The sequence below is a fragment of the Staurois parvus genome, unplaced genomic scaffold (assembly GCF_062004578.1).
Source record: "Staurois parvus isolate SC_StPar_1 unplaced genomic scaffold, SC_StPar_1.0 ptg000277l, whole genome shotgun sequence".
NCBI classification, from domain to species: domain Eukaryota; kingdom Metazoa; phylum Chordata; class Amphibia; order Anura; family Ranidae; genus Staurois; species Staurois parvus.
In genome coordinates this window covers 3,473,807-3,497,889 of record NW_028318073.1, presented here as the reverse complement: position 1 = coordinate 3,497,889, position 24,083 = coordinate 3,473,807, and the positions used below count along the sequence as shown (strand labels likewise).

At 42.0% G+C, this 24,083-nt stretch overlaps 1 protein-coding gene across 4 annotated transcripts in view; it reads right to left on the bottom strand.

The window, feature by feature from the left end:
- The window catches only part of RMDN2 (regulator of microtubule dynamics 2), a 284,536-nt gene that overhangs the window by 10,284 nt on the left and 250,169 nt on the right, over positions 1-24,083 (bottom strand). Inside the window, exon 12 of one of the 4 annotated variants that reach the window (XM_089681783.1) lies at positions 6,692-6,722. The exons of the other annotated variants lie outside the window; for them this stretch is intronic. Coding sequence (XP_089537909.1) covers positions 6,692-6,722 — 31 coding nt within the window. The remainder of the gene's footprint in view (positions 1-6,691; positions 6,723-24,083) is intronic. 4 annotated transcript variants of the gene reach the window in all.

Here is a 24,083-nt window from a genome sequence, read left to right as displayed (position 1 = left end):
TATGCAACACAAATCAACCAATTGTATCAATGCCAATGTACTGTAATGGGAGCAGTCAGGTAACATGATTTAGTGTAGTGTTACCTATAGCCGTCCTCAATCCGATAAGCCAAGCAAGCCTAGCCTAATGGGCCATGGCAGCCTCCAGGAATGCCATGTTTACTGGCCAGGAAGTACAGCAGGCTGAAGAACGTGGTTCCAGGAATGCAATTGTTCACATGGGATTGTTGGGACCAGCAGGCAGGCAGAGATGGAAGGCAGAGATGTGGTCAAACAGGAAAAAGATCAGTCCAAGCAGCAGGCAAAAATGTGGTCAATAAACAAGCCAGTGTCAGTAAGGCTATAAAGTAGAGGCAACACTGCACTGGTGTGCTGGTGATCAGGAACACTGTTGCTGGCTGCATTGGTCTGGTGGCACTGGGACTGTTGTGGCAGCAAACAAGAACATTGTTTTTCACTTATACTGGTCTGGTGACAATGGGGAGTAGTGTGGTAGCAATCAGGAACACTGCTGCTGTAGTCCGTCTGGAGCGATGGAGCGGCTGTCAGCAGCACATGAGGCCGGAGACGCTTTTTCTGGTCAGTACAAGGAGCAGCTGTAGCTCCAAACATGTGGCCTGCTATACCTTCCTGTCAGATTCTTTTCTGTGATTGACGCCACTTCTGCCCTTCGTGTGTGCACCTCACAGACTGGGCACAGATTCTCCTGGGATCCCTTCCAGCATCCCCGGCTCCATGTCGGGATGCTGACAGTCACTCCATCGCTACAGGCGGACTACACAGGATATCAGAAAGGAGGCTTCTTAATAACATGATGAGTGTGCCTTTAATCTTTATCACCACTGTTGCATTAAACATTTTTAAACATACTGCACTCAGATGGCACTTTCTTTTTCTTTGTCTTTGCAAACAATCAGGGACACCGTTGCTGGCTTACACTGACTTGGTGACACTGCGACTAGTGTGGCGGTGATAAGGAACACAGAAATTTAGACAGAATAAAGGTGAATAAAGCACCTGGACCAGATGGCATACACCCATGGGTCATTAAAGAATTGAGCTCTGTCATTTAAAATCCATTGCTTCTAATTTTTAGGGACTCTTTAATGACTGGTATAGTACCACTGGATTGGCGTAAGGCTAATGTGGTGCCAGTATTTAAAAAGGGGTTAAAATCTTTATCAAGTAATTATAGACCTGTTAGTTTAACTTCTATAGTTGGGAAGATACTGGAGAGTTTAATAAAAGACCACATAGACGGGTTCTTGCTGGAAAAAAATATTTTAAGCACCAGACAGCATGGATTCATGAAAGACAGAAGTTGTCAAACAAATCTGATTTCTTTTTCTGAGGAGGTGAGCAAAACCTTGGACAGAGGGATGGCGGTGGACATGGTATACTTGAATTTTGCAAAAGCGTTTGACACAGTTCCCCACACATGGCTAATGTGTAAGGTAAAGTCAACAGGCTTGGAAAAATCCATATATAGATAGAAAACTGGCTAAGAGATCGAATTCAAAGAGTAGTGGTTAATGATTCATACTCTGAATGGCTTTGGGTTGTCAGTGGTGTACCCCAAGGTTCAGTGTTGGGACCCTTACTTTTTAATACATTTATAAACGGTATAGGGTCTGGGATTAAAAATCTCATTTCAGTCTTTGCAGATGACACCAAGCTGTGCAGTGGAATAACAACCTTACAGGATGTCTTCAACTTACAAGCTGACCTCAATGCACTGTTTAACTGGGCAACTATGTGGCAAATTATTATTATTATACAGTATTTATAAAGCGCCAATGGTTCGCTCAGCGCTGTACATTACAAAGGGGACAGAACATGTGACAGAACAACAACAATACAATGCAAAACATGAGGGGATCGAGGGCCCTGCTCTTTCGAGCTTACAATCTAGGAGGGAGGGGATGGTGGCACAGGAGGAGATAGCTGTGGGGGATGGGGTGGTAGGAAGAGTGGAGGAGGTTGGCAAGTTAGCAGGGGGTGGGGTAGGCTTCCCTGAAGAGGTGGGTTTTCAGGGTGCGCCTAAAAGAGAGGAGAGTAGCTGATAATCTGATGGGTTGGGGCAGGGAGTTCCAGAGGATGGGTGACACCCTGGAGAAGTCCTGGAAGCGGGCATGGGAGGAGGAGACCAAGGAACTAGAGAGAAGGAGGTTTTGTGAGGAGCGGAGTGTGCGTGCTGGGTGGTACTTGGATATTAGGTCGGTGATGTAATTTGGGGCAGTATGGTGGACGACTTTGTAAGTCAGTGTTAGGATTTTGAATTTGATCCGTTGCGCAATCGGAAGCCAGTGGAGGGATTGGCAGAGGGGGGTGACGTAAATGGAGCGGTTGGAAAGGTGAATGAGTCTGGCAGCCGTATTCAGGATCGACTGAAGCGGGGATAACCAGCGGCGAGGCAGGCCAGTAAGGAGGGAGTTACAGTAATCGAGTCGTGTATGATGAGGGAGTGGATGAGCTGTTTAGTGGTTTCTGGGGTTAGGAATGTGCGTATTTTGGCGATGTTGCGGAGGTGGAGTCTGCACGAGCTTGATAAAGATTGGAGCTTAAGGGGGATATGATCAACATGTATAAATACATCAGTGGTTCATATAGTGAACTCGGTGTAGAGCTATTCACCCTGAGGTCATCGCAGAGGACAAGGGGGCACTCTTTATGTTTGGAAGAAAAGAAATGCAATCTCTAAACATGGAAAGGTTTCTTCACAGTGAGAGCTGTGAAAATGTGGAATAGTCTCCCTCAAGAGTTAGTTCTGGCCAGCTCAGTGGATTGCTTTAAAAAAGGCCTGGATTCTTTCCTAGATACACAGAATGTAACTGGATACTAACATTTATAGGTAACGTTTATCCAGGGAATATCCGATTGCCTCTCGGGGGGATTAGGAAGGAATTTTTTTCCCTGCAGGAGCAAATTGGATCATGCTTTGCTGGGGTTTTTTTGCCTTCCTCTGGATCAACTGTGGGTATCGGATTATAACTTTTTTTTTTTTTAATGGTTGAACTGGATGGACTTTTGTCTTTTTTCAGCCAGACTATGTAAACCTTTGATACTGTACCTTGCAACATAGCAAATATGTTGAAAACCTCAGTCACAATCTAAACGGCCATCAACAATTTGTCCTTTCTAAAGCTCAGTAAGCTCTGACACGACTCTAAATCACTAGTACTGCATGCAGTGAATGATGAAAGAGAGGCTTCCCACCTGTCAGCTAGGTGTCTCCTCACACAGAGGAAGAAAAAGAATGTTACATCACTTCCCCTTTCAATGTAAAACATGTTGTCACTTTCACACCTGTAAATCATGTAGTGTTTTCATTTTTTGTCTAACCTCTGTAAGTGCAAAAGCATTGTCATATGATGTGCTGTGTTTAGTAGTTCTACCACTAGGTGGTGGTGTTACAGTAATGCTCTTGCTCTTCCTTGCAATGTCTCATTTTGTCTTGTGTGCTCCTGTTTTAATAAAGATTTCCAGCCCTGTCTTGACTGGTAAACTCTACAGCAGTTTTCCAACAGGTTATGAGCCTTGCTACATCCGAAGTACTAAGCAATGCTGCAGATACAGATCCAGCTAAGGGTTAGAGCAAAATTGCTAATACAAGTGCAGCATACTAGCCCACCAAAAAAAAAAGTATAAACAACAATTTTTGCAGCTCCTATTTTATATAATGTGGCGAGATTTTTTTTTTTTCAAAGGGGTGTTAATTTCTTTATGAAATACAATTCTCTCTGTTGTCGCTATGTGATTATTAAATTTGGATTTAGATGTTTAGTATCCTTAAGGTATTATTCACATCAAGTAGGGGTAAATCTGTTTATATTTGTTATACAAAATATAGTGGGGTATTGATATAGTGTATTAATTATATAAAGAAGGTACATTTTAAATGAGAAGAGGAGATTAAGCGGTGATATGATCAACATGTATAAATATATCAGTGGTTCATTTAGTGAACTCAGTGTAGAGCTATTCACCCTGAGGTCATCAGAGGACAAGGGGGCACTCTTTACATCTGGAGGAAAAAAAATGTAATCTCCAAACTCGGAAAGGTTTCTTCACAGTGAGAGCTGTGAAAATATGGAATAGACTCCCTCAAGAGTTGGTTCTGGCCAGCTCAGTGGATTGCTTTAAAAAAGGCCTGAATTCTTTCTTGGATACACAGAATATAACTGGATACTAACATTTATAGGTAAAGTTGATCCAGGGAATATCCAATTGCTTCTCGAGGGGTCAAGAAGGAATTTTTTTCCCTGCAGGAGCAAATTGGATCATGCTTTGCTGAGTTTTTTTTTTTTTTTGCCTTCCTCTGGATCAACTGTGGGTATAGGATTAGGACTTTTTTTTTTTCGTTGAAATGGATGGACCGTTGTCATTTTTCAGTAACTATGCAACATAAGGAAAAAGATGGAAAGAATGTTACATGGGTTCCAATGGCACAATTCACACCAGTGCAGTCTGTTCCAGTGCATTTCTGTTCCAGACAAAAAACATTTAGAAGAACAGATATACCCAACAGGTTTGAGAATTCAGATCTTTCCTAAAATTCGTGAAGTAGATTTAGAATTTAAGAAAAAATGCGAGGATAACTAGAAGTAATGATTGTTCGATTGGTGAATCATTATGAACATCACATGACAGATATAAATAAAGAGTTGCAGGAAGTTTTGAACTCTCTTTCACCTCTTCGATAAAATCAGTCCTTCACACAAAAAGAAAAGGACATCTGTCAATCAGTGAAAAAATTAAATAGATACATTTCTAGTGATAAGAAGGCAACATTGGAAAGGGACAGGTACGCTTAACACCATCGAGAAAGCATATAGATGGAGCTCTATAGAGAATTTGAATAGAACGAGAACAAGCCATCGAGGCATCTAGTGGATACAGTGACACAGGGTACAAACAGTCAACAAGCACCTCTAACCCCTCTCCCCAAGAGACAGTATGGACTGGTCGATTATGTCCTCAACAAGGGGGACAGGAGGAATTAAAAGTAATTAATTCATCCAGTGTGAATTTGACTAAAGCCCAATTGTCTTTATTAAGCAAGGGCCTGTCCTTTTGCCCTACTCTCAAGGGAAGTACCATTGAGGTTGATAAGGATATATACTTGTTTGCAAGGAAACTGATATTGTGTATTTTGCACAGTCGTAAGAATAACACCACTGCCTTTATGTGACAGTGGGGCACATGGATCAGGGGAATGATGATGATGACTTTACTAGACTGATGTTAGACTTGGCATTAGAGGTGAGTGGGGAATATCTGGAAAAGTGTACAGTGGAAATGGTGCCTTTAAGAGACCAAGCTCTATAAGAGATCTAGAACTTTTCCTCCTTTGTCAGCAGTTCCTGCCATCTCTTGTTTTGTGAAAACAATCACTAATGAAATGAAATGTCTGAGAAGGGATTATTTAGTACATGATAATCTTAGTCAAGCTGAAAGGACTGCACTACAGGAGTTAAGTTTAAATTCAGAGGTGGTTGTGAAGACCACCGACAATGGAGGAAATATTATCTTGATGGACAGAACAATACATCTTAATGTGCAAGCGCATTCTTAAAAATTCTGATTGGTACACACCAATTCCATCTGTTAACTTGGACAGGGAACAGAGGATCCTATATGGCAGGGGTGGGCAACTGTGGCCCTCCAGCTGTTGGTGAACTACAAGTCCCATCATGCCTCTGCCTTTGGGAGTCACGCTTGTAACTGTCAGTTTTGCAATGCCTCATGGAACTTGTAGTTCTACAACAGCTGGAGGGCCACAGTTGCCCACCCCTGCTATATGGTATCACTGATGAGGCCTATGGTAATGATCTTATAGACAAAGAAACTGTTGAGTTTTTTAAGACGGAGCACCCTAGGATACTGGTGTTTTATGCGCTTCCTAAGGTACATAAGTCAGTGACTGACCCACCAGGAAGACCTGTTATTTCGGGTAATAGGTCAGTCACTGAATCTACCAGTGAGTATATAGATAAAATATTACAACCATTCGGAATCAATCAGTTCTCATATCTGAAAGACACATTACACGTGTTAATCCTTTTACATGATGTGACCTGTTGATACAATTTTGCTTACTCTAGACATTGAAGCATTATAGTCTTCAATTCCTCCCGACAAGGGCCTACAGGTAATTGAAAAGAACTTACGAAGCAAGCCCATTGATAAAAAAGCATACAATGAATTTATGTGGCACTCTTTGAGATTTTTATTGATGCATAACAAATTCCAATTTAATGGAAAGTAACATTGTCAGGCCCAAGGTAGAGCCATGGGCAGAAAATGTGCCCCGGCTTATGCCAACATCTACCTTGGTGATTGGGAGTCCTGACTATTTGCAGGGGGGGGGGGGTGTCATCAGTGTTCCTGTCCAAGATTTTATCCTGGTACTTCGGCAGACTCCTTGTGTTTTGGACTGGTACTGGATGAAAGAAGTTCACTAAGCTAAGGAGCTAAGGGTGAATCCATACAACCTACGGTTCATGAGTAACTGGTATTCCAGAAGGGTGACCTTCTTGGATTTATCGATTGAATTGACAGAACAGTATACAATAAAGACTACCTTGTTTAGAAAGCATACTGCTTTCCTAACCAACCAACAACTTATTACATGCTAGTAGCTTTCATCCATGTGCCCTGGTCAGGGGCATCCATAAGGAGCAATACTTACAAGCCCAGAGGAACTGCACTGACCTGGGAGACTTTGAAAAAGAGACAAAAGAATTACAACAGAGATTCTGTAGGAGAGGCTATAAGAACAAATGACTGACATCTGCATACAAACGGGTCAGGGAAAGCGACCGTGAGAACCTGCTATTTATCCACTTCCATACAGGGCACTTTACCCCCTTCCAGCCCAGGCCATTTTTCAGGTTTCAGCGCTCTCACACTTTGAATGACAATTGCGCGGTCATACAACACTGTACCCAAACAAAAATGTTATCATTTTCTTCACACAACTAGAGCTTTCTTTTTGTGGTATTTAATCAATACTGGGGTTTTTATTTTTTGAAAAATTTACAAAAAAAGACTGAAATTTAAAAAAAAAAAAAACACGTTTTTCTTTGTTTCTGTTATAAAAGTTTGCAAATAAATAATTGTTCTTCATAAATTTAGGCCAAGATGTATTCTACTACATGTCTTTGGTGAAAATAACTAGAGATGAGCGAATCGAACATGACGAAGTGGAATTCGTTCCGAAGATTTGGAAAAATTCTATTCGCGACGAATCCGAAGATTAGCAAACTTCGGATGCACGAATCGAATTTTCCCAAAAATGGCGGCGACATGTGTGGCGACGGAGAAAATGGACAGAGAAGATGGGGCGGGGATCTCTGGGAAGGCGCGCAGACAAGGCGCGCTGACCCATAATGCATTCATGACATGTGATCGCATTAGCCAATCAGCAGCCAGCCAGCACTGTGTAATGGTGGAGCTATAAATCGCGACCATCTTAGAATTCTCCATTAGCCTCCGGTCATTCAAGAGAGACAGACCTGTGTGTATTAAGAGACAGAGTTAGGGCCACAGAGACTTTAGGGCCACAGAATCGTTACTCAGGGCCACAGAATCGTTACTCAGGGACACAGAATCGTTACTCAGGGACACAGAATCGTTACTTAGGGCCACAGCTATCAAAGAATCGAAAATATACGTACATTTTCCAGCCAACGGCAAGGTGCAATTGACCGATTGTGCTAAATAAACTGACTTTCTGCTTCACAACCACTATTGTACGTTCAAAGAGTTAAATCCATTTACACGCCGGCTGGCGGTAATATTTTTTGGGTGATTAGTGCATTCCAGTGACACAAATGTACAGTTTCCAGCCAACGGCAAGCTGCAATTGACCGATTGTGTACAATAAACTGAATTTCTGCTTCACAACCACTATTGTACGTTCAAAGAGTTAGATCCATTTACACGCCGGGTGGCGGTAATATTTTTTGGGTGATTAGTGCATTCCAGTGACATAAACGTACATTTTCCAGCCAACGGCAAGCTGCAATTGACCGATTGTGTACAATAAACTGACTTTCTGCTTCACAACCACTATTGTACGTTCAAAGAGTTAGATCCATTTACACGCCGGGTGGCGGTAATATTTTTTGGGTGATTAGTGCATTCCAGTGACATAAACGTACAGTTTCCAGCCAACGGCAAGCTGCAATTGACCGATTGTGCTAAATAAACTGACTTTCTGCTTCACAACCACTATTGTTGTGCGGCTTCCTCAGTCTGCAGTCGATGATGAGTAGCTTTCTTCACCAGCGCAGTGAGGAAACTACTAACCAGCCGCAGCAGCAGCAGCATCAGGTGGACCTGGAGCAGGACCTCAAACAACAGGCTTGGGCCTACTTGGACAGCACCCTGCCAACTGAGGTAGACAATCCCCTTGACTAATGGGCAACGAAACTTGACCTTTGGCCCCAACTAGCTGAATTTGCCCTTGAAAGGCTGTCATGCCCGGCCAGTAGCGTGGCATCAGAGCGCGTGTTTAGTGCGGCAGGAGGTATTGAAACTCCGCGAAGGACACGACTGTCCACCCAAAGTGTGGAGAGACTCACGTTTGTGAAAATGAATCAGGCGTGGATTAGTCTGGATTTCAAACCACCAGTTCCTGACACAACTGACTAAATCCGCCATGAATCATGCCCCAAACATGTTATTAGGGACAAATGGAAGACCTCCACCTGATCCGTACATTTGTATATATATTTTATTGAGAGGCTGCTGGTCGGCCGACTCATGTTTTGCACATTTTTAATGACTTATACTCTGCTGGTCGGGCCCCTCATGAATTGGTGTTTTTAAATTATTTATATGTCGCTGGACGACTGTCACATGAATTTAAACTTTTTAATTATTTATAGTCGACCAGTTCCAGACCGATGGAATAGCAATTTTTTTAAATATTTATTTGACACGTGTTGTCCATCTCATCAATGAGGTGGACTGTTTATTTATTGGCCACGGTTTGGCCCCCTCCTGTTTCTTACATTGTTAACTTGTTGTATCGGTCACGGTTTGGCCACGTTTGGTTGTCTTGTTAAGATTTTCTGTAATGTACACAGTTACGCTTGACTTGTCGACTTTCCACAATCTACTAAGGTATAGCATCGCATCAAAGTTTTTTTTTTTTTTTTTTGGTCTAAACCATTTCTTATAATGTCAATTTGTAGGATACGCCGCTGTAAGGCGACCTACTTTTTTGTCACTGTGTAGACATCTATTTATAGGCCGATGTTTGGCCAGAAAGATATATTTAGTAATAACCTAGGCGTTCAAGCCGCTCACTGAACACCTCGGGAATTGCTTTGTATATCTGTCGCCTTAGGGGCCGCTGTCTGGCGACATAATTTTTTGTCACTGTGTAGACATCTATTTATAGGCCGATGTTTGGCCACAAAAATATATTTAGTAATAACCTAGCCGTTCAGGCCGCTCCCTGAACACCTCGGGAATTGCTTTGTATATCTGTCGCCTTAGAGGCCGCTGTCTGAACAGCTCATGAATTGCTTTCTATATGTGTCGCCTTTGAAGCCGCTGGCTGGACAGCTGATGAATTGATTTGTATATATGTACTTATTGTCCGCTGTCCGGACAGCTCATGAATTACTTTTTGTATATAGCCTTCCAAACCACTCTCAGAATAAGTCATGATATTCATGCTGTGTATAGCCTTATAGGCCAATGGTCAATCAAGTCATGATTGTTATAGTGTGTATAGCCTTATAGGCCGCTGTCTTTACAACTTTATAATTCCATGCAGTATATAGCCCTATCGGCCACTCTCTGGCATCCAGTTGCTGTAGCCCCCATCACCACACTGTGCCACGGGCCCCTGTACCGCCTTCTCATACTGCTGCCAGATCCATCCTCTGCCATGTGCGTCTTTGTCGTCTGCTCACGCTGCTGGGTTCCAGTTTTAAACCTAGGCCTGTGTATGGCTTCCGAATACTGCTGCCTCCACCGCCACCCTGCGCCATGTGCCTCTGTCGTCTGCTCACGCTGCTGACGGCTTCCGCTTTTTAACCTAGGCCTGTGTATGGCTTCCGAATACTGCTGCCTCCACCGCCACCCTGCGCCATGTGCCTCTGTCGTCTGCTCACGCTGCTGACGGCTTCCGCTTTTTAAACTAGTCCTGTGTATGTCTTCCGAATACTGCTGCCTCCACCGTCACCCTGCGCCATGTGCCACTTTCGGGTCTCCTCACACTGCTGCCAGGTCCATACTGATTCATGGCCCTCTGTACCGGCTCCTCATGAACGTGGTTCAGCGGGTTTGCATCACTTAACAGCAAATCGTTGACAAATGCTGGGACGTTCAGTGTTGTGCGCATTAAGCCAGACACCAAAGGGCAGCACAGACCTGTTATTACTCGCTCAAGCATGGCTGAACAAAACCAGTCTCTACCACAAATTGGACCCAGACCTGCCCAGGGTCTCGTAACTAGATTGCACGGAGGAGTAGAGTCCGTTATCGGAATTAAATAGACAAAACGCCACACCAAAAAGAGTGGCCATTTCCAACACTTATTCCAGAAAGAGGAACAACCCGTTTCATATACGGCCCGTAGACGTTTCACGTCTGCCACATTCAGTCGATTTAAGACGCAAGCTCCACTTCCTGTGGTCTCTGACCGTTGATATACCTTTAAGTGTCAGCTTTGAAGCTATATTCCCTCCGGAGCACTGACACTGGTGCCCTTCCGTCAACATGCCTTTAAGTTTCAGTTTTCAACCATATTCCCCACAGAAGCCAAACTCTTGGGTATCCCAGAAGCTGCTCAGCGGGTCAGGGCAATAAAGCTCCCGGTTCGCAGGTTGTTCCGTCTTATGGATGGAAGTACGACGGTATATGATCTTCTTCGCACCCACGGCATCACCTCATAGCATCTCTGCATTGCATCTGCAATCACAATGCTGACTTCCCGGATCGCCACTCAGCCATTGGACTCTTGATAGTCGTCTCCCCACACTGCTGCTGGGGGGACTTTTTACCTAGGCCTGTGTATGGCCTTCAATTGAAGCTGCTTCCGCTCCGCCACTCTGCCATTGGACTCTTGATAGTCGTCTCCCCACGCTGCTGCTGGGGGGACTTTTTAACATAGGCCTCTGTATGGTCTTTAATTGAAGCTGCTTACGCTCCGCCACTCTGCCATGGGCCTCTTGGGTATCCCAGAAGCTGCTCAGCGGGTCAGGGCAATAAAGCTCCCGGTTCGCAGGTTGTTCCGTCTTATGGATGGAAGTACGACGGTATATGATCTTCTTCGCACCCACGGCATCACCTCATAGAATCTCTGCATTGCATCTGCAATCACAACGCTGACTTCCCGGATCGCCACTCAGCCATTGGACTCTTGATAGTCGTCTCCCCACACTGCTGCTGAGGGGACTTTTTAACCTAGGCCTGTGTATGGCCTTCAATTGAAGCTGCTTCCGCTCCGCCACTCTGCCATTGGACTCTTGATAGTCGACTCCCCACGCTGCTGCTGGGGGGACTTTTTAACCTAGGCCTGTGTATGGCCTTCAATTGAAGCTGCTTCCGCTCCGCCACTCTGCCATTGGACTCTTGATAGTCGTCTCCCCACGCTGCTGCTGGGGGGACTTTTTAACCTAGGCCTGTGTATGGCCTTCAATTGAAGCTGCTTCTGCTCCGCACTCTGCCATTGGACTCTTGATAGTCGTCTCCCCACACTGCTGCTGGGGGGACTTTTTAACATAGGCCTCTGTATGGCCTTCAATTTAAGCTGCTTACGCTTCGCCACTCTGCCATGGGCCCCTGTACCGCCTCCTCTTGCTGCTGCCAGGTCCAGAGTGTGTCATGGGTCCCTGTACGGCCTCCCATTGCTGCTGACTTCATCGCCAGACTCTGCCATGTGCCACTTTCAGGTCTCCTTACACTGTTGGTGGGTTCCATTTTGTAATAGGGTGCTGTATGGCCTTCCATTGCTGCTGCCTCCACCGCCACCCTGCGCCATGTGCCTCTGTCGTCTGCTCACGCTGCTGACGGCTTCCGCTTTTTAACCGAGGCCTGTGTTTGGCTTCCGAATACTGTTGCATCCACCGCCACCCTGCGCCATGTGTCTCTGTCGTCTGCTCACGCTGCTGACGGCTTCCGCTTTTTAACCTAGGCCTGTGTATGGCTTCAGAATAATGCTGCCTACACCGCCACCCTGCGCCATGTGCCTCTGTCGTCTGCTCATGCTGCTGCCAGGTCCATACTGATTCATGGCCCCCTGTACCGGCTCCTCATGAACGTGGTTCAGCGGGTTTGCATCACTTAACGGCAAATCGTTGACAAACGCTGGGACGTTCAGTGTTGTGCGCATTAAGCCAGACACCAAAGGGCAGCACAGACCTGTTATTACTCGCTCAAGCATGGCTGAACAAAACCAGTCTCTACCACAAATTGGACCCAGACCTGCCCAGGGTCTCGTAAGTAGATTGCACGGAGGAGTAGAGTTCGTTATTGGAATTAACTGTGAGGGACTTTTAAACCTAGGCCTGTGTATGGCCTTCAATTGAAGCTGCTTCTGCTCCGGCACTCTGCCATTGGACTCTTGATAGTCGTCTCCCCACGCTGCTGCTGGGGGGACTTTTTAACATAGGCCTCTGTATGGCCTTCAATTTTAGCTGCTTACGCTCCGCCACTCTGCCATGGGCCCCTGTACCGCCTCCTCATGCTGCTGCCAGGCCCGTAATCTGCCATGGGCCCCCGTACCGACTCCTCATGCTGCTGCCAGGCCCGTAATCTGTCATGGGCCCCTCTACCGCCTCCTCATGCTGCTGCCAGGTCCAGAGTGTGTCATGGGTCCCTGTACGGCCTCCCATTGCTGCTGTCTCCATCGCCACACTCTGCCATGTGCCACTTTCAGGTCTCCTCACACTGCTGGTGGGTTCCATTTTGTCATAGGGTGCTGTATGGCCTCCCATTGCTGCTGCCTCCACCGCCACACTGTGGCTCCACACTCTGGTTTTGGCCCCGTGACTGCCCAAATGAGTGAAGTGTGCGGTGATTCTAAGATCGACGGCACTCATCTGCATGTCATACTGACTGACAGTATTATTTCTCTTCCCCAGCAGACTCCAAGGGCATTTAAATTAAAGGTACAGTGTTCTGCACTAATATAAAGGCTCTCTGAAGCCTAGAAACACCCTTTTTATAAGTTAAATTCGCAGCGAATATATTCGGCTCGAAGCAAATTTATTCGGCGAATTCGGCGAATCAGCCGAACCGAATTTTTGAATAATTCGCTCATCTCTAAAAATAACCCAAATTAGGATGTATTATTTAGTATGTAGAAAAGTTATAGAGTTCACAAACTATGGTATATATCTGAATATTGATCAATCCTGAAGTACTGACGGCCAATCTAATTTCTTGAGGTCCAAGAATGTCAGAACAGTACAGATATCCCCCAAATGACCACTTTTTGCAAAGTAGACAGTCCGACGTATTTCATAAGAGGCATGGCGAGTTTTTTGAAGTTGTAATTTTTTTGTCATAATTTTTCGGAAAATGAAAAAAATTAAAACATTTTCACAATTTCTTTTTTACATACTGTCACTAGTGCAGTACAGTGTCATCATATAACTGGCATGGAGGTGATCAGGGACACTGACTGGTAAATGTACGGAAAAAAAAAATATATATTTTTTTTATTAGTTTTAATTTTTTATTAAATTTTTTTCTTTTTTTTAAGATTTTTTTTCATATTTCACTATGACCAAAGTAGTACAATGTTACCATAGTAACATTTTACTACTTTGTGGAAGTGATCAGTATTTTATTTTTTTTTTACACAATTTGCTTATAGCAAAGAATTACTTTGCTATAAGCAAGCATTTACCTGAATGACATCCATTCATTCAGGGTTTTTTTTTTGTTTAGCTGTGATTTGGCCACGGCTAATCACATGACAGCTGGGCTGTGATTGGCCCAGCTTGTGCATGTGATTGCTGTGACCATTCACAGCTAGACACACTTGTATACAATGGATGGCATGAAAGGAAGCCATCCATTGTATACAACTGTCATGTGACCTACTGTGATTGGTCACAGCAGGTCACATGGTACTGGCAACGGGGCCGGTACACAGATCTGTCATCGGCCATGTCCGAGGTACATGGCCAGTGACAGATCGTGCCGCAGAGCGGCCCTGCGGGCAGGCGCACTGCCAGGGACAGACTGACAACTCATGGGGTCCCCGGGCAATAGGGGATCATGGGGCTCCTGTGTCCTTGCCCAAACTCAAAAAAGTCTATGAAAAAGGTATCAGAGGCATCTCATGGGGCCCCCTACTGACCCCGGGCCCTCGGCCAGTGCCCAAATTTCCAAATGGTCAGTCCGCCCCTGCGCATGCCTGAAAGGACGCCAAATGACGTCCACCCGGAGGGGCGAGTTGTTTTGCCAGCCGCCTTTGTGCTATTGGCTGGGCGGGAACCGGTTAATCAAAAGAAGTCAAAATGTCAAGATGAATTTGGAGGGGTAAAACTGTGTTTTCAATATACAGAACTCACTGGTAGAGTGGAGGAAACGTGACAGGAATTGGCACTTATTGTCGGATGACCCCTCAGCAGGGAAATTAGTCTAAGCCAAAGATCATACATCGGAAAGCACGGTCTTTAAGGGATCTTTTGGTGCATAGTGACATCACATGGAAATCCCCTACACGTGTGAGAAATGTTGGCATGACTAAACGTGGCTGTTGTGATTATGGTACCTATATAATAAAAATGGATTGCTTGGTCTTGCCCAACCCTCAGGACCCTCAGGTGCAATCAGAAGGTCATCTGTGATACCGCCGGTGTGGTATATGTTATTACATGCAGCTGTGGTTCCTTCTACGTTGGTAAGACCTTTTGCTCAGTATGTAGATGTTACATAGTCACATAGTTAGTCTGGCTGAAAAAAGACAAAAGTCCATCCAGTTCAACCAAAAAAAAAAAAGTTATAATCCTATACCCACCATTGATCCAGAGGAAGGCAAAAAAAAAAGCCCCAGCAAAGCATGATCCAATTTTCTCCTGCAGGGGAAACATTCCTTGCTGATCCCCCGAGAGGCAATCTGATATAACCTGGACAAAATCTACCTATAAATGTTAATATCCAGTTATATTGTGTGTCTCTAGGAAAGAATCCAGGCCTTTTTTAAAGCAATCCACTGAGCTGGCCAGATTCAACTCTTGAGGGAGTCTATTCCACATTTTCACAGCTCTTACTGTGAAGAAACCTTTCCGTATTTGGAGATTAAATCTCTTTTCCTCCAGACATAAAAAGTGCTCCTTTTGATGACCCAAGGGTGAATAACTGTACACCGAGTTCATTATATGAACCACTGATGTATTTATACATGTTGATCATATCCCCCCTTAATCTCTTCTTCTCAAGACAGAATAAATTCAGATCCTCTAATCTTTCCTCATAGATGAGCTCCTCCATGCCTCTTATCAGTTTGATTGCCCTTCTCTGCACTTTCTCAAGTTCCCCAATGTTCTTTTTGTGAATTGGTGCCCAAAACTGAACTGCATATTACAGATGAGGTATTGCTAACTATTTGTACAGGGGGAAAATTTTATCTCTCTGTCTGGAGTCTATACCTCCCTTAATACAAGAGAGGATTTCACTCGCTTTAGAAACCGCAGCTTGGTATTGCATACCATTATTACGTTTATGATCTACCAGAACTCCCAGATCCTTCTGCACCATTGATTCCCCCAATTTTACCCCCCCTAGTATGTATGATGCATGCATATTCTTAGCCCCCACATGCATGACCTTACATTTATCAACATTAAACCTCATTTGCCACATAGTTGCCCACTTAAACAGTGCATTGAGGTCGGCTTGTAAGTTGGAAACATCCTGTAAGGACGTTATTCCACTACAAAGCTTGGTGTCATCTGCAAAGACTGAAACTGTATTTTTAATCCCAGACCCTATATCGTTTATAAATATATTAAAAAGTAAAAATTGAGCTTTCTTTGGGGGGTACTTGATCACCTGTGCGGTTTTTATTTTTTGCACTATAAAAAAAAGACCGACAATTTTGAGAAAAGAAACAATATTTTGACTTTTTGCTATTAAACATCTCCAGTAAAAAAAATGTAAAAAATTTAATTTTATCAAATTTAGGCCAAAATGTATTCTGCTACATGTCTCTGCTGAAAAAAAATCCCAATACATGTAAATTAATTGGTTTACGTGAAAGTAATACCGTCAACAAATTGCGGTATACAGTAGATACTGGAATTTCTTTTTTATTTTTACTAATAATGGCGGCGATCAACAATTTATAGTGGGACTGCAGCGGGCATTCTGACACTGGGGGTAATTTTATATATTCTTATTATTTATAGCTTTTTTAATATTGGCCATAAGCCACATAAGTTTGACTTTTAGCATTTTAAACCATGGGAATATATTTTGCAGAGTGTTCACATACAGACTTTTTGAAGAACTCCCATTTCTGTGTTGTGTTCATCGATGCCAATATTCCCTCCCAGTCTAAGTCTTGGAAAGCAGCTCTCAGCCTTGGAAAATGAGATCTCTTAAAGTTGAGCATTTTTATTTTTCACATGTGTGCTTGTTGTTTACAACTAACAATAAATTAAATCATGTTATGGTCACTGCTACCCAGATGTTCTTTTATATGGACATTAGATGTTTCCAGGATCATGTTTATGAAATTAATACATATCATCTAAAGGCCCCTCTGGCTCACCATGCATGCTCAGAGCACAATAGGGATCCATCCTGTCTGAGATGTTGGGTGGATGATGTTGTCCCCCAGAATGCCAGGGACGGCAACTTTGACAAAATGTTGTTGCAGCCTGAGACCAGGTAGATCTGGGCATGTGATGCCACCAGACCACTTGGTCTAGAAGTATCAGTTTAGCTGCTTTTTTACCTTAATTTTTTATTTTCTCTTTCTTGTTTCCAAAGTTGGAGGGATAAGTAGAACAAAAATGAGAGAGAACAAATAAAGAATAAATATAAGCTTAAATGCTGAGGAATATTTATGTTGAGGGCTGAAATATTATATGGAGATTGGTTGCTATACATTTGGTGATCTTTAGGATAGGATTTTATCATAAAAAGAAGTAGTTTAGATTGATCTGACAGATATCAATATTTTTAGATATTGTATTGTGATCTATTACTTTTTTGGGGCCCATGGGTGTTCTTGGAAGGTGGAGTTCTTTAATGTGGAGGAAATTATGTTTTTCCCTCTTAGGAGGAGTGCTCAACAGTCGATGTCGTTATAGCCCATGACTATCATTAGTTTTATTTTATTATTTTTTTTTAAGTTAAAATGTATTAAACAAAAAAGTAAATATGGAAAATGCTGTGTTTAATATGGTGGATTGTGAGTGGATTGCCTTTATGATGGCTCTGCTTTAATTTTGGAGGCCCCCGGTGGCCGTTTGGTGGTGCAGTGGTTGATGGGACCACAGTCCTTCCTTATTCTTCCACAAACTTCCTTCCTTTCTCAAGATTGTGCCATCGTAGTGACATCATTGCATTATGCATGTCAACTGCAAGCATAATGATGTCATGACTCACTGCGCATGAAGCCTGTGGGGGCCATTTTAGGATAATATTTAAACACATGACAACGTATTGTTTGTTTGACCACATGTCCGTAAAAAACCAACGTTGTCAATTAACCACTTGCCCTCCAGAGGATTACCCCCCTTCCTGACCAAACCATTTTTTGCGATACGGCGCTGTGTCACTTTAACTGGCAATTGTGCGGTCATGCAACATTGTACATAAATTAAATTTATGTCCTTTTTTCCGCACAAATAGAGCTTTCTTTGGTATTTGATCAACTGTGCGGTTTTTATTTTTCAAACTATAAACAAAAAAGAATGACAATTTTGGAAAAAAAACACAATTTTTTTGACTTTTTGCTATAAAACATATCCAGTAAAAAAAATGTAAAAAAAATCTAATTTCTACATAAATGTAGGCCAAAATGTATTCTGCTACGTCTTTGATAAAAAAAAATTAATTGGTTTATGTGAAAGATAAAGCGTCTACAAATGGTGGTATATATACTGAATTTGTTTTTTATACTAGCAATGGTGGCGATCGGCGGCTTATAGCGGGACTGCGGTGGGCAATCCGACACTGGGAGGGAGCTAACTGCCACTGACATCCCAATGACACTAATACAGTGATCAGTGCTAATAAAAAGCACTGACACTGTACTAATGACACTGGGCAGGAAGGGGTTAACATCTGTGGCGATCAAAGGGTTAACTGTGTTATGTTTACCTAAGTGTGATGTGTGTGTTTTACTAGGGAAACATACTGTTGTGTATTTCTCTGCTGTGCAGAGGAATACACAGCAGCATGTTGCTGTGCAGAGAAATACACAGCAGCATGTTACTGCTGGCAGGAGAGAGACTTGTATTGTTTACACACGTCTCTCTCCTGTCAGCAATACTCGGCAATCGCCGGGTGCTAGTGGGGAATCTCTGGCCGGGACCTGGTGATCGATATCAGTAGCCCCAATGGTGGTGCATACCCCCTACCCGGAAATGCAAAATCGCATATATATACGTGATTTGGGTAGCCCTGCTGACCTGTAGAAGTTATTTTGCTATAGGGTGGTCAGGAAGCAGTTAATAAGATATTTCGTACACCAAGCATTAGCATAGTTAGAAGTACACCTCAAAACACATTCTGCTTCTCCTCTCGAGTATGGGGATACCGCATATGTGCAACATTTTAACAGCCAAGCCCACAGAGAGGGGCCCAACATCCAAGGAGCACCTTCAGGCTTTCTAGGGGCATAAAGCATCTAATTTCCTGACTACCTTGCACAAATTTTGAGGCCCAGTAGAAACACCCACTAAATGACAAAATTTTTAGCAAAATGTAAAGAATTTTTTTTTTTTTGTACGCAAAGTTGTCAATTATTAACTTCTTGCCGACCAGCCACTGTAGAAATACGGTGGCAGGGCGGCATGGCTGCGCAAAACCACATTTTAACATGTGCTTTTGCAAAACAGGTAGGGGGCACGCGCAAGACACGCCACCGCCTTACCTGCGTCGCCGATCACGGCCACAGGTGTCAGTCGCCGGGTCAAGTCCGGTCATTACCTGCGGCGATTAGCGGCAATCACTGACAGAGAGCACGGCTGCAGTGTTTACACTGCACCTCTGCTTTCTGTCATTTCCCTGTCAGCTCCTGACATGCTGATCCGGAGAGAAGAGTTTATCTCTCCGGATCAGCGTGTTCCCGTGCAGTACACACCCCCGCCCCCTAGTAAAACACTCCCCTCACACATTAGTATAAACCTTTTCAAAAAACAAAAATCTCCACAAATGTCCAAAGTGTCCACAAATATCAAATCTTCCAAAATGATGTCCAAATCTTCATTCCAATCCAGAATACCTCAAACAAAATATAAACTAAATATAGTGCATTACCCTTTAAAATTGAATAAAATTCTGTGAAATCATGCACAAACACTAGTGAGAATATAACAGCACAAAAGAGAAAAAAAAATAAAAAAAAATATGAAATAAATTTATATTGTATAGTGTTAAAACACAATGTGAAATTCAAATTCAAAATCCACACTGGTGATAAAGTGAATTAATTACTCCAAGTATAATATAACACATCACACAAATGCAATCAGTGACACAGTGCACTTAAAGAAAATGAGTGCCCACACTCTGTGTTAAGATCACACACTATTACCCTCATTCAAATTAAGCAGGCATTTTCATATTTTCGCAGAACAGGTGGCTTTTCCTCTTTAGAGGGGAGTACAACGAAGTCTCACCATTCCTCACAAAATAGAGAAGAGAGAAACTCAGCGGAGTAGAATACAAGAATTTAATAAAAATAGTATCTGCTTACATTACATAAAGGACTATCCAACCACTAGCAGACCACATCCAAAATGGCCACGATATTACTTCCGGTTTGCGTCTGACGTCACGACCCTGACACGTTTCGTCACTTCCGACTTTTTCTTAAGGGATCCAGACGTCCAGACGGCCATTACAAATATGGGCATCAAATACCAATGTGCGATCTCATTAACAGAACGGCTATAGACATGAATTATTAAAACTACTAGGCATTATAAAATCATATCTCCATACACATTCTAGTCCCCTACACAACGATACACATTACTAAACATCCCTCTAAACATAAAACAATTATTAATTAATAATATTCTTTTTATTACTCCCACCATTAAAATAATCAAAATAACATAAAATCAAATAAAATGAACTTCTTATCTGAAATTAATATAATAAACACTAAATGGAAATCATTAATAAAATAAAAATATAAAATTATCTCAATCCTAAATATACATATACTAGGTCAGTGGTCGGCAAGCCGCGGCGCGCGAGCCACATGCGGCTCTTTGCACACTTTAATGCGGCTCTTCTGTGTGCCAGGCGCCCGCTCCCCTCCCTCCTCTCGGGCGGCCGCCCCAAAAGTCAGGACTCTGCAGCTAGCCCAGCAATGGGCAAACTACGGCCCGGCGGACCTTTTAATCCGGCCCGCGGAGCGTGGCAAACATTGGCTGTCAGGATGTAGGCGGGGCAGCGTGACGAACTCCTCTCCTCTCACAGTCCGCCCTGAAGACCGGAAAGGCACGGGAACACGGTGAGAGGAACGCGCGGAGCAAAGGTAAGTGAATTGACACAATATGGGGAATGAATTACTATAGGGGGGATGAATTACTATATGGGGGATGAATTACTATATGGGGGATTAATTACTATGGGGGATGAATTACTATATGGGGGATTAATTACTATGGGGGATGAATTACTATATGGGGGATGAATTACTATATAGGGGATGAATTACTATGGGGGATGAATTACTATATGGGGGATTAATTACTATATGGGGGATGAATTACTATATGGGGGATGAATTACTATATGGGGGGTGAATTACTATATGGGGGATGAATTACTATATGGGGGATGAATTACTATATGGGGGATGAATTACTATATGGGGGATGAATTACTATATGGGGGATGAATTACTCTATGGGGGATGAATTACTATGGGGGATGAATTACTATATGGGGGGTGAATTACTATATGGGGGATGAATTACTATATGGGGGATGTATTTTCAGTTTTAAAAATGTGGCTCTCAAAATAAATTTCAATCGTGGTTTTGGCGAGATTTGGCTCAGTTGAAAAAAAAGGTTGCCCACCACTGTACTAGGTAATAGGAGCACCCTCTAATGGTCACTCAACTAAATACCTCTCTATTGTTACTTATGTATAAATCTCATTCCCATTTATATAAATACTCTTTATTCTTACAAATAACTAGTTTAAATAAAAATAAAATAACATAAAATAAATAAAACATAATATTTTAAAATCTTTCAGTTAATCCATTAAATTTAATTCCCTTTAAAATACAAACCATCATATCCCCCTGTACTCTAGCTAGGGTAACACCCACAGTCACAGGGGTATGATACTCTTCTCTTATTACCAATCCGAGATGAAGCAATTTAGATCTAATTCTATATTTAAACCTCTAGGTCTCAAAGTACGCAGCTGATATATCCAAAATGTCTCATTTCTAGAAAGCATCTGAACTCTATTCCCACCTCTCCAATGTGCTTCTACTGTATCTATCCCGCAGAACTTTAAACCACTCGGATCCGAACCATGAAATTCCTTAAAGTGTCTCGATACACTGTGGTCCTTTTTCCCTTTCACAATATTTCCAACATGCTCTTTTAATCTTTCACTAAGTGGTCTTTTAGTTCTACCAATATACTGAAGCTTGCACGGGCATTACAACAAATAGGTCACATATTTCGTGCTGCAAGTAATAAATTTCTCTATTTCAAACTTTTCTTTTGTCTCAGATGATTCAAAGCTAGAGATTTTGTTACTTTTTATATTGGTGGTTCTGCATATCTTACATTTTTTACAGGGGTAAAACCCTTTTAGATCAGACATTTTCATACCTTTTAAGTTGGGAGGTGATAAAGCCCCTTTCACCAAGTTATTCCTCAAATTATTGTTTCCCCTATATATAAAAGGTGGTTTTTTAGGAAGATGGGGTCCCAGAATAGCATCTTTCCTTAAAATGGGCCAATAATTATTAAAAATATTTTCTATATCTTTAAAATGGCAGTTAAAACGGGAAATTAATGCAAACGCTGCTTTATTATCTTTATCTATTATCTTTATTATCTATTATCTTTATTATCCTTTTTTTTAACAGTATTTTCTTTTTTAATTTTTCCTTCACCCAAGTAATTTAAGCTAATTTTATACCTTATTTTTTCTAGCTTACTAGGATCATATCCCTTCTGAATAAATCTTTCCTTGATGATATCAGATTGTACAATGTAATCTTCAAGTCTGGAGCAGTTTCTCATAATCCTTGAGAACTGTCCCTTCGGAATACCTTCGATCCATTGTGGATGATGGCAACTGCTCGTTGGGATAAACCCATTTCTATCAGTATCTTTAAAATAAGTTTTAAAAAATAATTTATTATTAAATTAAAAAATACTTAAATCTAAAAAATTTACCAATTGTTTACTACTAATTTCTGAAAAACCCAAACCAAATTCATTTCTTTTTATATAATCCAGGAACATATCCAAATTCTCAGCTGTACCATCCCATACCACCAATATATCATCGATATATCTTTTCCAGATTCTAAGACCCTCCCACTGTTTTCCATACATTTCTCTTTGCGCCCATTGCTGCGCCTTTTATTTGTTAAAAAAATTCACCTTGGTACCAAAAATAGTTCTTTCCCATGCTAAATTCTAACAGTTGAATAATTAATTTTCTCTGTTTCCTTTGCAAGTCCGTATAATTTTTCAAACCCCATTTAATAGCTGCGATACCATCATTATGATTAATGCTGGTATACAAAGAGTTCACATCTATAGTAACAAGACTAGTCTCTTCCGATACCTCTAATCCCTCTAGTATGTCAATTACATCCTGGCTATTCTTTAAATATGAGGGCATATTTTTAACTATTGGTTGGAAAAAAAAGTCAACATATTCTCCGATTCTAGAATGTATAGAATCAATACCATTTATAATAGGCCTTCCAGGGGTTTTTTCAAGACTCGTATGAATTTTGCGCAATATATAAATAAACAGTGTTTTACAACAGGTGGCAATAAGATATTTCACTTCCTTTTCATTCAAAATGGAATCTTCTTTGGCTTTATTAATTATCTTTTTCAGCTGCTTTTTGTATTCACAAAGAGGATTTTTCTTTATTTTTTTATAGGTCTCACTATCATCTAAAATTCGCTTCATCTCTTCTTCGTAACTACTTCTATCCATAACAACAACCCCTCCACCTTTGTCCGCCGGTCTGATCACAATATTTTTATTTTTCTTAAGTGATAGCAACCCTTGATGAAAAGTTTCCTCCTCTTTGAATTTACGATAATTCAAACTATAGAGATCGTCCACAACCATCTGTTTAAAGACCTCCAAGTTTTGATTTTTTGAATTCGAAGGGTTAAATGTGGATTTATTTCTTAAATCGCTATGAACATACATTGACCTACTATTGTGATTAGCCGACTGGGAAGGGCCCGGTAAAGACGCAAAATATTTTTTGATATTCAATTTTCTAATATATTTATTGATATCAATATAAGTTTCAAATTTGTTCAGATTAGCCTTTGGAGCAAACTTTAGCCATTATCCAATACCTTAATCTCATTATCTGTCAGGGGAAATGAACTCAGATTGTATATTCCTTCTCCTATGTTTCTTTCCTTTTCCTTTTGTTTTCGTTCCCTCTCCCCTGTTCTAAACTTTCGGGATTCCCATTGGGGGTCTTCCCCAATTTTCTTTGTAAAAGTTTGGTGGGTATCTTTGTCCTCCTTTCCCCCAATAAGGTGGATGGTAAAAGTTCCTCTGGGGAGGCGGACCCCACGGGGGCCGTCCTCTGTCACCCCTTTGAAAATTTTCCATATTCCTATAATCTCTCGGACTATTATAACCCCCATTTCATCCTTCAAAGGGCTGGAATCTATTA